This window comes from Notothenia coriiceps, unplaced genomic scaffold (genome assembly GCF_000735185.1).
Source record: "Notothenia coriiceps isolate Sejong01 unplaced genomic scaffold, NC01 NC01_scaffold00004105, whole genome shotgun sequence".
Classification (NCBI taxonomy): Eukaryota; Metazoa; Chordata; class Actinopteri; order Perciformes; family Nototheniidae; genus Notothenia; species Notothenia coriiceps.
In genome coordinates this window covers 502,744-514,818 of record NW_011336806.1, presented here as the reverse complement: position 1 = coordinate 514,818, position 12,075 = coordinate 502,744, and the positions used below count along the sequence as shown (strand labels likewise).

Genomic DNA, 12,075 nt, shown 5'->3' with positions numbered 1-12,075 from the left:
CTGCATTGTTCTCTCTCATCCTGCGGCACCTGGAGCATTCAGAAAGAAATGGCCGAATCTGAAGCGCGTGGGGAGCAGGGCAGGCTTTGGAGAGGAGGGAACATTGCGATTAGAAGGCAATGTGTGGTGGGGTGTATGTGTGTGTGTGTGTGGTGTGTGTGTGTGTGTGTGTGTGTGGGTCTGTTGTGTGTGGGTGTGTGTGTGTGTGTGTGTGTTGTGTGTGTGTGGCGCCTGTGTGTGTGTGTGTGTGTGTGTGTGTTCGTAGAGGCTTTGTTAGAGGAAAACACAACGTGGAGAAGAAAGAAAGACAGCCAAAGAGAGAAAACAGAAAAGATCTGAACGGTAGATAGAAACTGTCACAGACACAGAGGGAGGGAGGACTTTCCATCTCTTTTCAACGCTTATTAAGAGCGTATGGATTGTGGTTCTTGGCCTGGTTCTGAGGATGAGAGGAGAGGAGGAGAGTGAAGCTTATGGAGGAAAGCAGAGAAGTGAGGGAGGGAGAGGACAAAGGGATGAAAGGAAGTTTACAGGAATATAATGATTTAGATGAAATAGAGAAGACGACGGGAAAACAGCAGAAGGGATGGCTAAACAGCAAGCCGGAAGTCAAATGAGCCGAAGATGCTACTAGTAGCGCTGCGGCACACATGATCTGCGAGATCACTAAAGTCCCTTGGTGTTGACTGTGTTCACCTATGGATAATAATAATGGGGGTCAATAATATCGAGAAACATGGCAAAATGATAACTTTCAAAGCTTTAGCTATCTCAGGAAAGTAGGATGGAGAGGAAAAAAAAATGCCAAGAAGAGAGTCACTGCTGATGTCAGAAGGCATGGCGTGGGCAGATAAGCTGTCATGCTGGAATCACGTTTAAATTAGCAGACAAAACTGAACAACCCATTAAATTACAACACAAAGAATAGGAACTAAGGTGGGATGTTAACATAGACACTGTGGTGATAAAACCGAAATATCCCTATCAGATCGTATGTCCAACACCATTTGGATCGCACTTAAGTAGGCCACATCTGCATATTTTCTCATTTGTTGGCCTATTTACACTTCTTTGTAAACATGTCGTTTCTCAGTCAAGGTTGTAATAGTTTTTCCAAATATATTTTTGTTAAATTTTCTGTGATGATATCTCCTTTTCGAGATCCTGGTTTATGCTTGTTCTGCTCGTGTTTATGCATGCACCTATTATAGTTTTCAATGTATGAGCATGATGGTCCACATAGGCTCTGTATGTCTTGATTAGGAGTCCACTTACTGTATCTGATTCCTATGATATCTGTGCCTGATGATATAATGTTGTCCATGGAGCGTAGAATATTGCGCATGTAGAATTTCTAGATTTATTTTCGATATAACCTCATACTGACATTGTGTTGACCACATTTCTTTCTGCCATGCTGCTCCTGGGATCATTTTGGTATTAGAAATCAGAATGTCACATAACCTTTTTGGGATTCGCTGGCTCGAAGTTTCCGAACTCCAGCTGTGCTGCAGTATAGGAGGCCTGTCTACGTTCCCGTCGTATCACTGTCAGTAGTGATATTTGTTCAATGTCTGCGAGATGTCTTAACCAACAGCCGACCCGAGTTCTCAGTCATGTCAACCAGTGCTACAGCACTCCAGACGTGTAGACTGTCTTACTTAGTACTAGGAGCGTTCATGTATGCCTCTGGTCCTCGATCAGTAATGTGTCTATTTCCAATCCCATGTACCCTTCTTTATTTGGTCGTGGTATCAGAGTTGTGCAGAATCCTGCTCTCTATTCCTTCATGTTCAACGCAATTAAAGTATTAAAAGCAGCTGTCATCAGTTGATACTTATTAACTGATTTAAAAAATAATCCAACAGGTATTGATGAATGCTGGACCTAAATTGAAGTAATTGAGTGCATATTGCACTTCCTGCAGATGATGCTGCTCGTGTACTATTCACAGTTACGCCCCTGAGGTGTGCATAAATGAGAGAATTATATCAGAATTCTTAACATTCTTTGGATCCAATACATTTTAACCTGTTACTGAGGATCGTGACAATCATATTTTAATGTTTTGTGGATGAACTTGCCCAGAAGCAGCCTAGCAGGGATCCTTGGTTCACTGATGCTGCTTTGATGCTGGGTGTGTGACGACATAGTATGCGTTATTCCAGCGTCGGCTTCTTTGAATTGTTCGCATTCTATTTATAGTCTAAATGCTGTCGCTTGCACTGACCTTTAATTTGATGTATGACTTGTGTAATCAGTGTTGGAGACAAAGTGCAAGCAGCATAAAGCACAAATTATGACAGTATTGGTGACAAACACATTACAGTACACTTTTCGAGACGGTCACAAGATCAAAGATAGTGTTGCAACATGAGCCTGGATGATACTGTCCGTCATCAGCAGACAACAGGCTTGATTTCTAAGGGCAAATGGCGTGCAATCTGAGTTCATTAACGAGTCAATCAATTGTGCTTAACTCACAATATAAACATTCTAGCGGTATTGTTTAACCAACTCGATTGCTGTACGTAACTGCGGAATCAGCTGCAGCCGCTTTCGTCTCTGCTGCTAGCACTGAATGCTGGTTCATCGTCAAATTCTCATTCAACTTACCATGATCCGTAAGCCTGACCAGCTACCTCTCTGCTGTAGCATACGTCTTAATCCAGGGTATAACGGAGAGTTTCTCCCGCGGCCGGATGCGAAGAACTGCTCCTTAGCCTCGGCCACATCCTCCTTGCTGGATATAGTGGAACCCAGGCATGGAGATGTTCTTTTTGTCACTCATTTTGGTCACGGATCAGCGGACGAGCTCGTGGATTCCCACAGTAAGCTGTGCTTCAGCTGTTTCAGGGACTGTGCTGCCGTGGCGACTCGCTGTCTCCTGACCGGCTACGGGGTTCGCTGCTCGCGGTCCTTCCTGGCTCTCGGGCTCGAAGGTTTGGCTTGTTCGTTGTTGAGCAGTTTGTGACTCCGTCCCTACAGTAGCGAGCTGCGCTGTCATCACATCCTTTTGCTGCGGAGCGGCTTCGATGCTGCGCCTCTGATGTGGAGCAGCGGAGAGAAGCTCCACCGCACATCCCCTGATTACATCACAGCACGTGCTCCAAAGCAACCCACCTGACGGCCATATGGCTATCTAAAGGAACGATCCGTTATGCATATTTCGAGTGATTCATTGTAAGGATGTTGAAAAGGGTTACGCCATTTTTGTGTGTGTTTTGGCTTTGCCTCATTGTGCGCTGTAGTGAAGATAAAGCTGATGTGCATATTCTGGTGTTTGGAGCAGTGGCGGTTCTACGGGGTGGCACGGTGTGCAGCTGCCCACCTCAGAAAAAGTGCCTTGCCACCCCCACTGCCACCCCTATTGGCAGCTTTGTTTTGGAAAGAAAATTTGTGGCTCATCGGACATTTATGAGAGAAAATCTCTAATGTCGAGTAGGAATGCAGCACAAGGACGCGGATGAGCCTTGTAACCCTCCCCCGCCCCCCTGGCGCGAGTCTTGGAAATCTGATTGGCGGCGATTTCATTTGAACGGCAGAGGACAGCGCAAAACGAGAAGCATTTCGGATTACAGTAGACAGAAGGAATTGAGGTATTCTCGGTCAGGGTATGGCTGGGGTAGGCTACAGCCAATACCAATAAATGGCTTAGCCCCACCATGACAATGATGTTAAAGTAAGCAAAATAAAGTCTGCAACTCGCGGAGTAAATTGCACAGACAGCAGTTAGTAAGGATTGATTTCAGTAGCCACTTGGTCTGGAAATACCGAAGACTAGAAACGGTTTTGAACACTTTTGTCACGTAGTGATCGTCTTCTCAATAGAACATCTTGAATATCTTTCTGGCCAATCAGAATCACGATAACGGCGTGGTGTTGTTGCAGAAGTCTCGACGGAGAATACTTTTGCTGTAGTACATCTCTATATACATCGGTACAACTAGTAAGAACCCCACGGTTTGATGATTGATAGGTGTGTGGGCTGTCTTTCATTTTGACACACAGAACAATGGGGGCTATCCACCCTTATCCACAATGTAAAGTAATTCACACAGCCTCTTCCCCTCTCCTCTCTGTGAGCAGCAGGGTTCAGCTTTCAGAACAAAGTAACAAAAAACTAAATGGCATTCATTTTTTTAAATACGTTGTGTAGTAATTATATTTATTTATTTTTCTTCTCAAGAGAGCACCAGAATGTGTATTTGATGTTAGTATTTCAAAAAATCTCCTGGGGGAGAATCCCCGCAGGGGTTGGGTTTTCAGCATGTCAACTCTTTCACCTGTGGGGAAATTGCAGGATTGGTTCCAGGTCGCCCTTTTTATTTACTACAAGACAAATGTGCCTTTTTATTTCATACAGTTCAATTTGTATTGAGACAGGGAAATAATCTAAACCTCACGCGTGGCGTTTCACTGTCAAGGGGAGCGTGTATGTAATTACATTGCAAATACTGACTTGAGCCCCACCACTGTATGGGTTAGCCCTACCATAGATTACCCAACACAAATACTCTGGCGCCCGCAACTGTTTGCGGTCTACTATGACAGAGAAGAGCCTGTCAAGTTTGGCTGTACTCAGCATTGAATCAAAACGCACCATAGCTTTAAATCTTATAAGTTTGTGGGCGTTTTGCTGATCAAGATGGTAATCGCCAATTCAGCTGTTATAGGCATGCCAACTTGATGCTCTGCTCACGGATGAGTCGATGAGAATAATAAACTGTTAAGATGATGACCTTACATGTGTAAATATATGTTTCTTCTTTGTGGGGGTCTGCCCCAAAAAACAGTTTCAAGTCCTGAGAAAGTCAAATAAGACGGTGTGTAAAACTTCACTGCAGCCAAAAAAAAGTAACCACTTTGATTTAACTAGGCCAGTAGGTACGGGCATTCCACTGGATAATAACTGCAGCGATGTATGTTTTAGCTGAATACACCGTTTTTTTTTAACCCTAACTGATGCAGTTAGTCATTTCTTTAATGTTTGTTCTTTCTGATGTAAAGTCAAGGTTGTAACTGTTTGCAATGAAGTTGTGGGGCGCTGAACTGTTCCTTTGATTCTTTTGAATTATGATAGTAATTACTGGTCTTTCAAATTTGAAGGAGGGTGAGCAAGCATCTTGAGGAACATTCATCATTAACTCCTCCAAAAAATATAGTTTATTTAATAATAACACTGAATATGTGAATCATAACAGTGATTGATAGCTGATAGGAATAATATGATTGTTAATATTATCATATTCATACAGACACACATCGATGAGACAGTTAATTAATGTACTTATTGCAGCAGTCTGCATATTTGGTACCCATGCTGGTCTAAGAGTTAAACCAACTCATTCAGTTAAAATTCATTAAATTATGTCTGCCACCTTATATATTTATATTTAAGGCTTTACTGATGTGCCACAATAATGTCACCAAATGTTATTGAGTTAAAATATCAATATTGTGGTTTTCCAAGTTAACATTGATTGATATGACTGCGATTAAATCAGCATATACTTCTGCCAGGGGATGCCACCCCTGAAATTCTCCTCCCACCCTCTTGCCACCCCATTAATATTTGTCTAGATCCGCCCCTGGTTTGGAGGGTGCAAATTGTATTAAGTCACTCACAATTGATAAAAAAAAGAAAATAAATCAGTAACAGAGCATGACAATTTAAAACGAATATAACCCGATTACGTTTGAATTACCTCAAAATCAAATGCAATGCAACAGAAATACAAAGAAAATATTTATTAAAGATGTCTTTTACTTAAGGGTTTTATCTAGGACAATACAATAATCCAACCTTGTAAAAAAAGATACCAAGGTATTTTGTATCAAAAATGTGTTCCCTGTGTCCTCATTTTAACACAATATGCTCTTTTTAACATTTGAAACAGTAGGCTTCCTTTCAAACCACAGTAACATACAGGCATGACCTAAGAGTTCCGGATTATATTATAGGATATATAATCATACAGATGCTGTCGCAGTTAAATAATTAAAATAAAATAAACTATTTTTTAACAAATCATGTGCTATAATGCTCATTTGCAGGTTCATATTAGTTTTTTGTGCCTCTACCACTGTGATATGTCTCCATGCTTTAATGTTCAAAAAGCTCTTTATTTTTCTACTGCCTGTGCTGCAGCACCTCTTTTCACCCTCCATCTGAAACCAGAGCCCAGTCTGCTCTGATTGGTTTGCTGGCTGGCTCTGTTGTGATTGGTCAACCGCTTAGAGATGTCCTGCTCCTTAGCTTATCACGTACAATGGGTTGGAGCTCTAGCCAATAGAAACACTAATGTTATTCCCTCTGGGAATAACATTAGTTATTCTTTTAAAAAATAAAGAAAATACGATTTGATAGTGGATTTTCCAATTTCAAAACTGTGTGTCATGAATAGTAACATCAACATCTGGAATAGAGTCTAGTCTCCGAAAAAAGGCAGAAGGATATGAAAAAAACGTTGTGCTTTTCCCCCCAAATATGAACAAAGCAGATGCTGTATTTCCCCTCTTCCTTTTAATAGTCACAGCAGGAAGTGTGGCTCACTTTGTCCTGATGGGAGGATCAGAGGATTTTCCTTTTGGTGTAAGAGGTGTGTCTCTGGAACTGTCAGTAAAGCTCCTCGTTAGAGGTTTAAATGTGTGCGTGTTTGTGTGTGATGTGACAAATCTAACCTTTGGTAATGAGCGTCTCCTCTAGCTCTGCCCTTTCAGATGAGTAGCTGGTCTTGCCTGCAATGCACTGTGTGTCTTAACAGCAAACAGAGTGCTATGGAGAATATAACTGAAGGTGAAAGATTGACACTTTAACATGCAGGATGTAAAGATGACAAAAAGGAACAAAAGAAAATTACATATCTTCCCCAATCACTGAAGCGCTCATATGTGAAAACTTACTTGACATGACTGTCCTCGTGTGGACGTATTTTTTTACTGCAAGTTGTATTTAGATAATGAGCAAATATAATAATGACATTAACATACACAGCCATTTTTTTTTAACATTGACATTAATGTTAGGGCAACGTATAAATAACTTGTAAAAACATTTAACTGAAGCATCATCAAAACCAAGTAACAGCTAATGCCTAAAATGTTTCCTGTGCCTTTGCTTTGGCATCAAATTGTGTCCGCAAAGCCAAATACATATGTGTACAGTAAGTGTGTGTGTACACATATAATAATAATAATAATAATAGATGTATTTTGTTAGCGCTTTTACAGGTGCTCAAAGACGCTTTACAGATATAGTGAAAAGAAAATAATCTCTATCTCAATCATATCTCTCTAAGAGGACTCAGGCCGGTAGCCTTTCAGGTAAAAGATCCAAGAACAAGGTTTCCTGTGGGCCTCAGAGCGCTGGCTGGAGACGGTCAGATTGCCGAACCATGGTCCCGGAAAGCCTGCTGCAGGGGACTGAAAAGACACCACGATGTTTTGGGTCTTTTTGGAGGGGACGGTGTCTATGTCTTTGACAGTAAAACAGGGGTTGTCCACCTAGGAACATGGGAAATAAGGCTCCATTAATAACACTTTTTTAATTAATTTTAGACTTAATTAGAGACATCTCCCTTTAAATTGTGTTTACATTTTTATTATTCGTCTCATTATTGTTCTTTTTGTATTTATTTATGTTGTCTTATGTCTTTCTTACTTTTACTAAGCTGGTTGTGTGATCTGTTGTTAACTTTTTTATTGTTTTGTATTATCATGCCTAATTTGCCTCCTTGTTTTTATCCTTTGATAATACTATATATCCTGTACATATGCTGCATTTGTACATGTTGTTGTGTGTCGTATTGTTATAGCACTTTGAGCTGCATCCTGTATATGAAAAGTGCTAAACAAATGAAGCTTGCCCGACAGAGACACCCTCTTAACTGTAACTGTTCCAGGCTACATTTAAAGTATTTGCTTCATGCTGTGTAGCATTGCACCCAGAACTGGAAATAATTTTCATTGATGTCAACAAATGATTTGGCTTACTGAAGGTGATGGAATGTAACAAACTACTTATACTGAAGTAATGTCCATAAGTACGCCATTTTTTTTTAACTTGACTTAAGTATTTTTCCCTTTTATGCTTCTTTATAACTTTTACTGCCACTACATTTATCTGACAGCTTTATTTGAGTAAGAATCTAAGTAAATCTAAGTAATCTAAGTAGATTGATTCAGGAGTTCACCCATATACCTAACTTTCATTCCCATCAGCCATTTAGCAATAGTAAATTAACATAGTGAGCAAGGTTATTATTATACATCACATTACATTACATGTCACTTGTTAGACGCATTTATCCAAAGCGACTTACATACTCAATACTGTGGGCAATCCCCACAGGAGCAATTTGGGGGGAAGTGTCTCAGGGACACAACGACATGCTGACTGCAGTGGGGTTTGCTCCCCTGATCCGAACACCAACGCACTAGTCCACTGCGCCACACTCCTCTTTCACCACTGCTCTCGCACAATACAGGATATTGGAATGCCATGAATGCAATTATTTTCTCATATTTCTTAAATATATAAATATATATATATATATTTTCTTTTTCTTTTGTTGGAAATTTTTACTTTACATTCTTATGTGCATAAATAACAGTTTTTATCTTGGTTATGCACATTCTTATATTTTTATTTGATTGGAACTTCTCTCATGAAACCCAATTTCACCCGGGATAAATGAAGTATTTCTGTTTCTGAAGCACTTTCATTGTCAGTGACACCAATTCCCTGGCCCTGAGCTCATCCCTTCTTTACCTGAAAAGAGAAATCGCTGGTGTGCAGGAACACATTCTTGAAGGGGATGGTAACGCTGCGACCGGCCCTGATGCTGAAGGGACCCTGGGCTTTGGGAGGGAGACTGATCCCGTGCAGCGGAAAGATGTATTCCCCCCCGATTCCTGAGGACAGGGTGAGCTGGCCGGTCACTTGCCCCAGCTGATGAGGTTCAAAACAAACCTCCACGCCTGACTCGGACCCCACCTGGGGTCTCACCTTGTCCACTGTGAAGTCCGGGCAATCGGCCTGCAGGAGATAACAAGAAAGGGATCATATGACAGCAAATTAATCAATGATGATTTCTTAATTACACGTTCTTTTTATAAATCTATGCTCAACCATGTTTTTACAATGCCAATTCATTCATTTGTATATATTGTTCTCCCAATGTACCTTCTTGCATTTCATGTTCATTTAATTTAAAAACTGCAATTACTTTGCATACTCGTATATTGTAAAAAGTATCCTATGTTCACATTTTGTTAGTAGGAGGTTGGTCTGTTAAAGTGCATACTCACTTATTATGTACATGTATTTGTGTATACATGTATGTGTATATAGGTATCCAATAGAGATGCTCTAAAGACATATATATTTTACTCTTTATATGTATATATTTAGGTCTATTTTATTTATCTTTAAAAAGTTGTGCCAATCTTGCTCCAACTCAACTTTGCATCAGGCAAACTCAGATTTCAGCTAATCACTGTTAAAATGAATGAATTCAACAAGTTATAAAACTGTGGTCAGAGCATGAGTAGTAGTTCTCTTGAAGTGTATGTAAACAATTGGTGAAGTGATCACTTTGAAAGACACTATCCAGGGTCCATTTCTATTAAGAGCAAAACAAGAAAAAAATGGCGAGAACAGACAGAACATCATAAGAACATAATGTGCACCTACTGTACTTCTCCAAGTCATAAGGACAAGCTGGATATTTTCTCACCTTGCATGAGTACTCGGGTTTGAAGCGTGAGTAGTTAATGAACTTCACAAGAACGGCCTGGCTGCTGCCCAGACAGGTGCTGAAGTGGACGGTTTTCTCTGGAGGTGGAGGCAGAGCTCTGAGCAGCAGGTCGTAGTGGAAGGAACCCAGATCGCTGCTGTGGAGAGTGAGGCGCGCTGTAGACTCGCCTACACGCAGGGGCAGATACTCAAAGCTCACAGAGCCCTGTAGAGAGCACACACGGAGAGTATCATAAGAACAACTGCTTATAGGTTAACAAGAGGTGCCGCAAGAGGGGATTGCATCGTCCCTCACAAAAATGTATTTAAGTCAATCAGCAGTCTCTGCTAAAGCTGCACTAAATTGGAAGTCCATCCCAACTGCCATTATAGAAAAAGCTACATACAGTTTGATTTGAACTAATTTAAAGATATGGTTAATTAGCACTATACTGTCTTCTGTCTCTACTGCTGTAACTTGTTGCTATCTTGTTGCTGTGTAGCAATGTATGATTTTTGTTTTTATTAGCATGTCCCGTATTCGGGGCCTCTGTGTTGCATGTTTTTCATATTTTTAATGTTTTAAAATACAAATGAGTTTTTAGGGTGACTTTGAAAAGTCGGTCTAGGGTCTACAGATGAAAAAAAGCTTCTTGGCTAAGTCTGGCGTATTCACATCAATGTTTATTGATGTGCACTGTGCCTGTAATATAAGCTAATAAATACAAAATAAATTAAGCATCAATTAAGGTTTTGTTTTAGCACAAAGCTGCCTTTTCAGCACTGAAATAGTTCAGAATCAAATAGATTTTTTTAAATCTAATTTTGTTTCTCTTTATCACAGCAGAATGTTAACAGATTCGCTACAAATCTAATATAATGTAATACAAATGTAATTAAAAAAACAATTTAATTAATTAATATAAATTCATTAAACAAAACGTTAATATATACAAACAATGGTAAAAAAAAAAACACAATAGATTTGAATACTCCAATATAATGGACCAATCTATGGACTAAGCAACAACAAAAACATATGAATATAGGATACTATATACATTACAAAAAGTGTGCGAAGTAGCTTTTCATTTACATTTTCATTTAAATCCAGTGAGGTAGTGTGAGGAAGGTAGATGCAGTCAGTACCCACCTTGGACTGTCCTGGCACAGTGTGCTGAGCCGGGGCACTGATGTCAGGGCATTTACACTCCGTAGTGAGGCAGGTGACTGTGGTCAGAGGATTCTCCACCTGCACAGTGGCTGAGGCCGTCTGACGCACAGTGGTCACCAGCTCCATGGTGGACAGGACTCCTGGAGGTGTGGCCTTAAAGGTCACGAGATAGAACAAGTACTCACCGGACACCTCATCATGAAACGTCACCTGATAAGAGATGCAAAAGGGTGATGTGAGGACAAGGCTCAACATTTGTTCTGATCTGGTGATCGAAATGTGCGTGTGGACAAACCTTGGTGTTGTACTGCCCCTCTTTGTATGTAAAGAAAGACAACGGGTAGTCCCGAGTGGCCAGAGCAGGGACGACAATGTCTTTTTGACCCTTGAGGGACACTGTAGCATCTGGCTTGTCAGGTTTCAGGGTCTCTATCAGCACACGGAACCTGAAGCCAGGGAACATTACTAGGGGTGCACCGAATGGGAAATTCTTGGCCGAAACCGATACCGAAAATAGGAAACAGTTGGCCGAAAACCGAATGCCGAAAGGCCGAAAATGATTAATAGAAATATATATATATATAATGTATACATTTTTTACCAATGTTGTTCAGCTGCCTGATTATGGAAAAATAAATGATTATGGCAAAACTTAACTTAAATAATAATCACTATTATGGGTCCATAAAACATTTATTCAGCACTTTTGAATGCATACAGTACATTAATTCCAAGTCAAGTGCATTTTTTTTTCTCTGTAGGATAACTACAACAAAGTGCATTCAGAACAAAGCCAAGGTGCTTTAAAACTGCATAAACATCTAGGCCAGTAGGCCTACAACAAAACAGTGTAAATAAAGACTGTAACAGCCAGGCCTTCAACAACAACAAATGCACCTATAAGTGCATTCATACAAATGTGCAAACTGGATAAATCCACATGAATGTAACTATTTACAAATGAAATTACAATAGAATTTCAAGAATCTGTAAATAAGGCTGTCTGTCCTCATAAGCAAAGTAGTAAACATTGTATAAAGATACATAAAGTGAAAACTGGATACAAAATCCACAATCAAGCGTCTTTGAGCACCTGTAAAAGCGCTAACAAATTAAATCTATTATTATTATTATTATTATTATTAATCAATTACAAATTAAA

General features: G+C 40.1%; 1 protein-coding gene across 1 annotated transcript in view; it reads right to left on the bottom strand.

Annotated features, from left to right (window-relative positions):
* Positions 1-6,240: 6,240 nt before the first annotated feature.
* Positions 6,241-12,075, bottom strand: part of LOC104942100 (hydrocephalus-inducing protein homolog) — a 12,833-nt gene continuing 6,998 nt past the window's right edge. The window contains exons 8-12 of the mRNA XM_010767296.1: positions 11,209-11,359; positions 10,893-11,123; positions 9,741-9,965; positions 8,774-9,040; positions 6,241-7,506 (exon numbers count right to left, since the gene is read on the bottom strand). Coding sequence (XP_010765598.1) covers positions 7,297-7,506; positions 8,774-9,040; positions 9,741-9,965; positions 10,893-11,123; positions 11,209-11,359 — 1,084 coding nt within the window. The 3' untranslated portion in view covers positions 6,241-7,296. The remainder of the gene's footprint in view (positions 7,507-8,773; positions 9,041-9,740; positions 9,966-10,892; positions 11,124-11,208; positions 11,360-12,075) is intronic.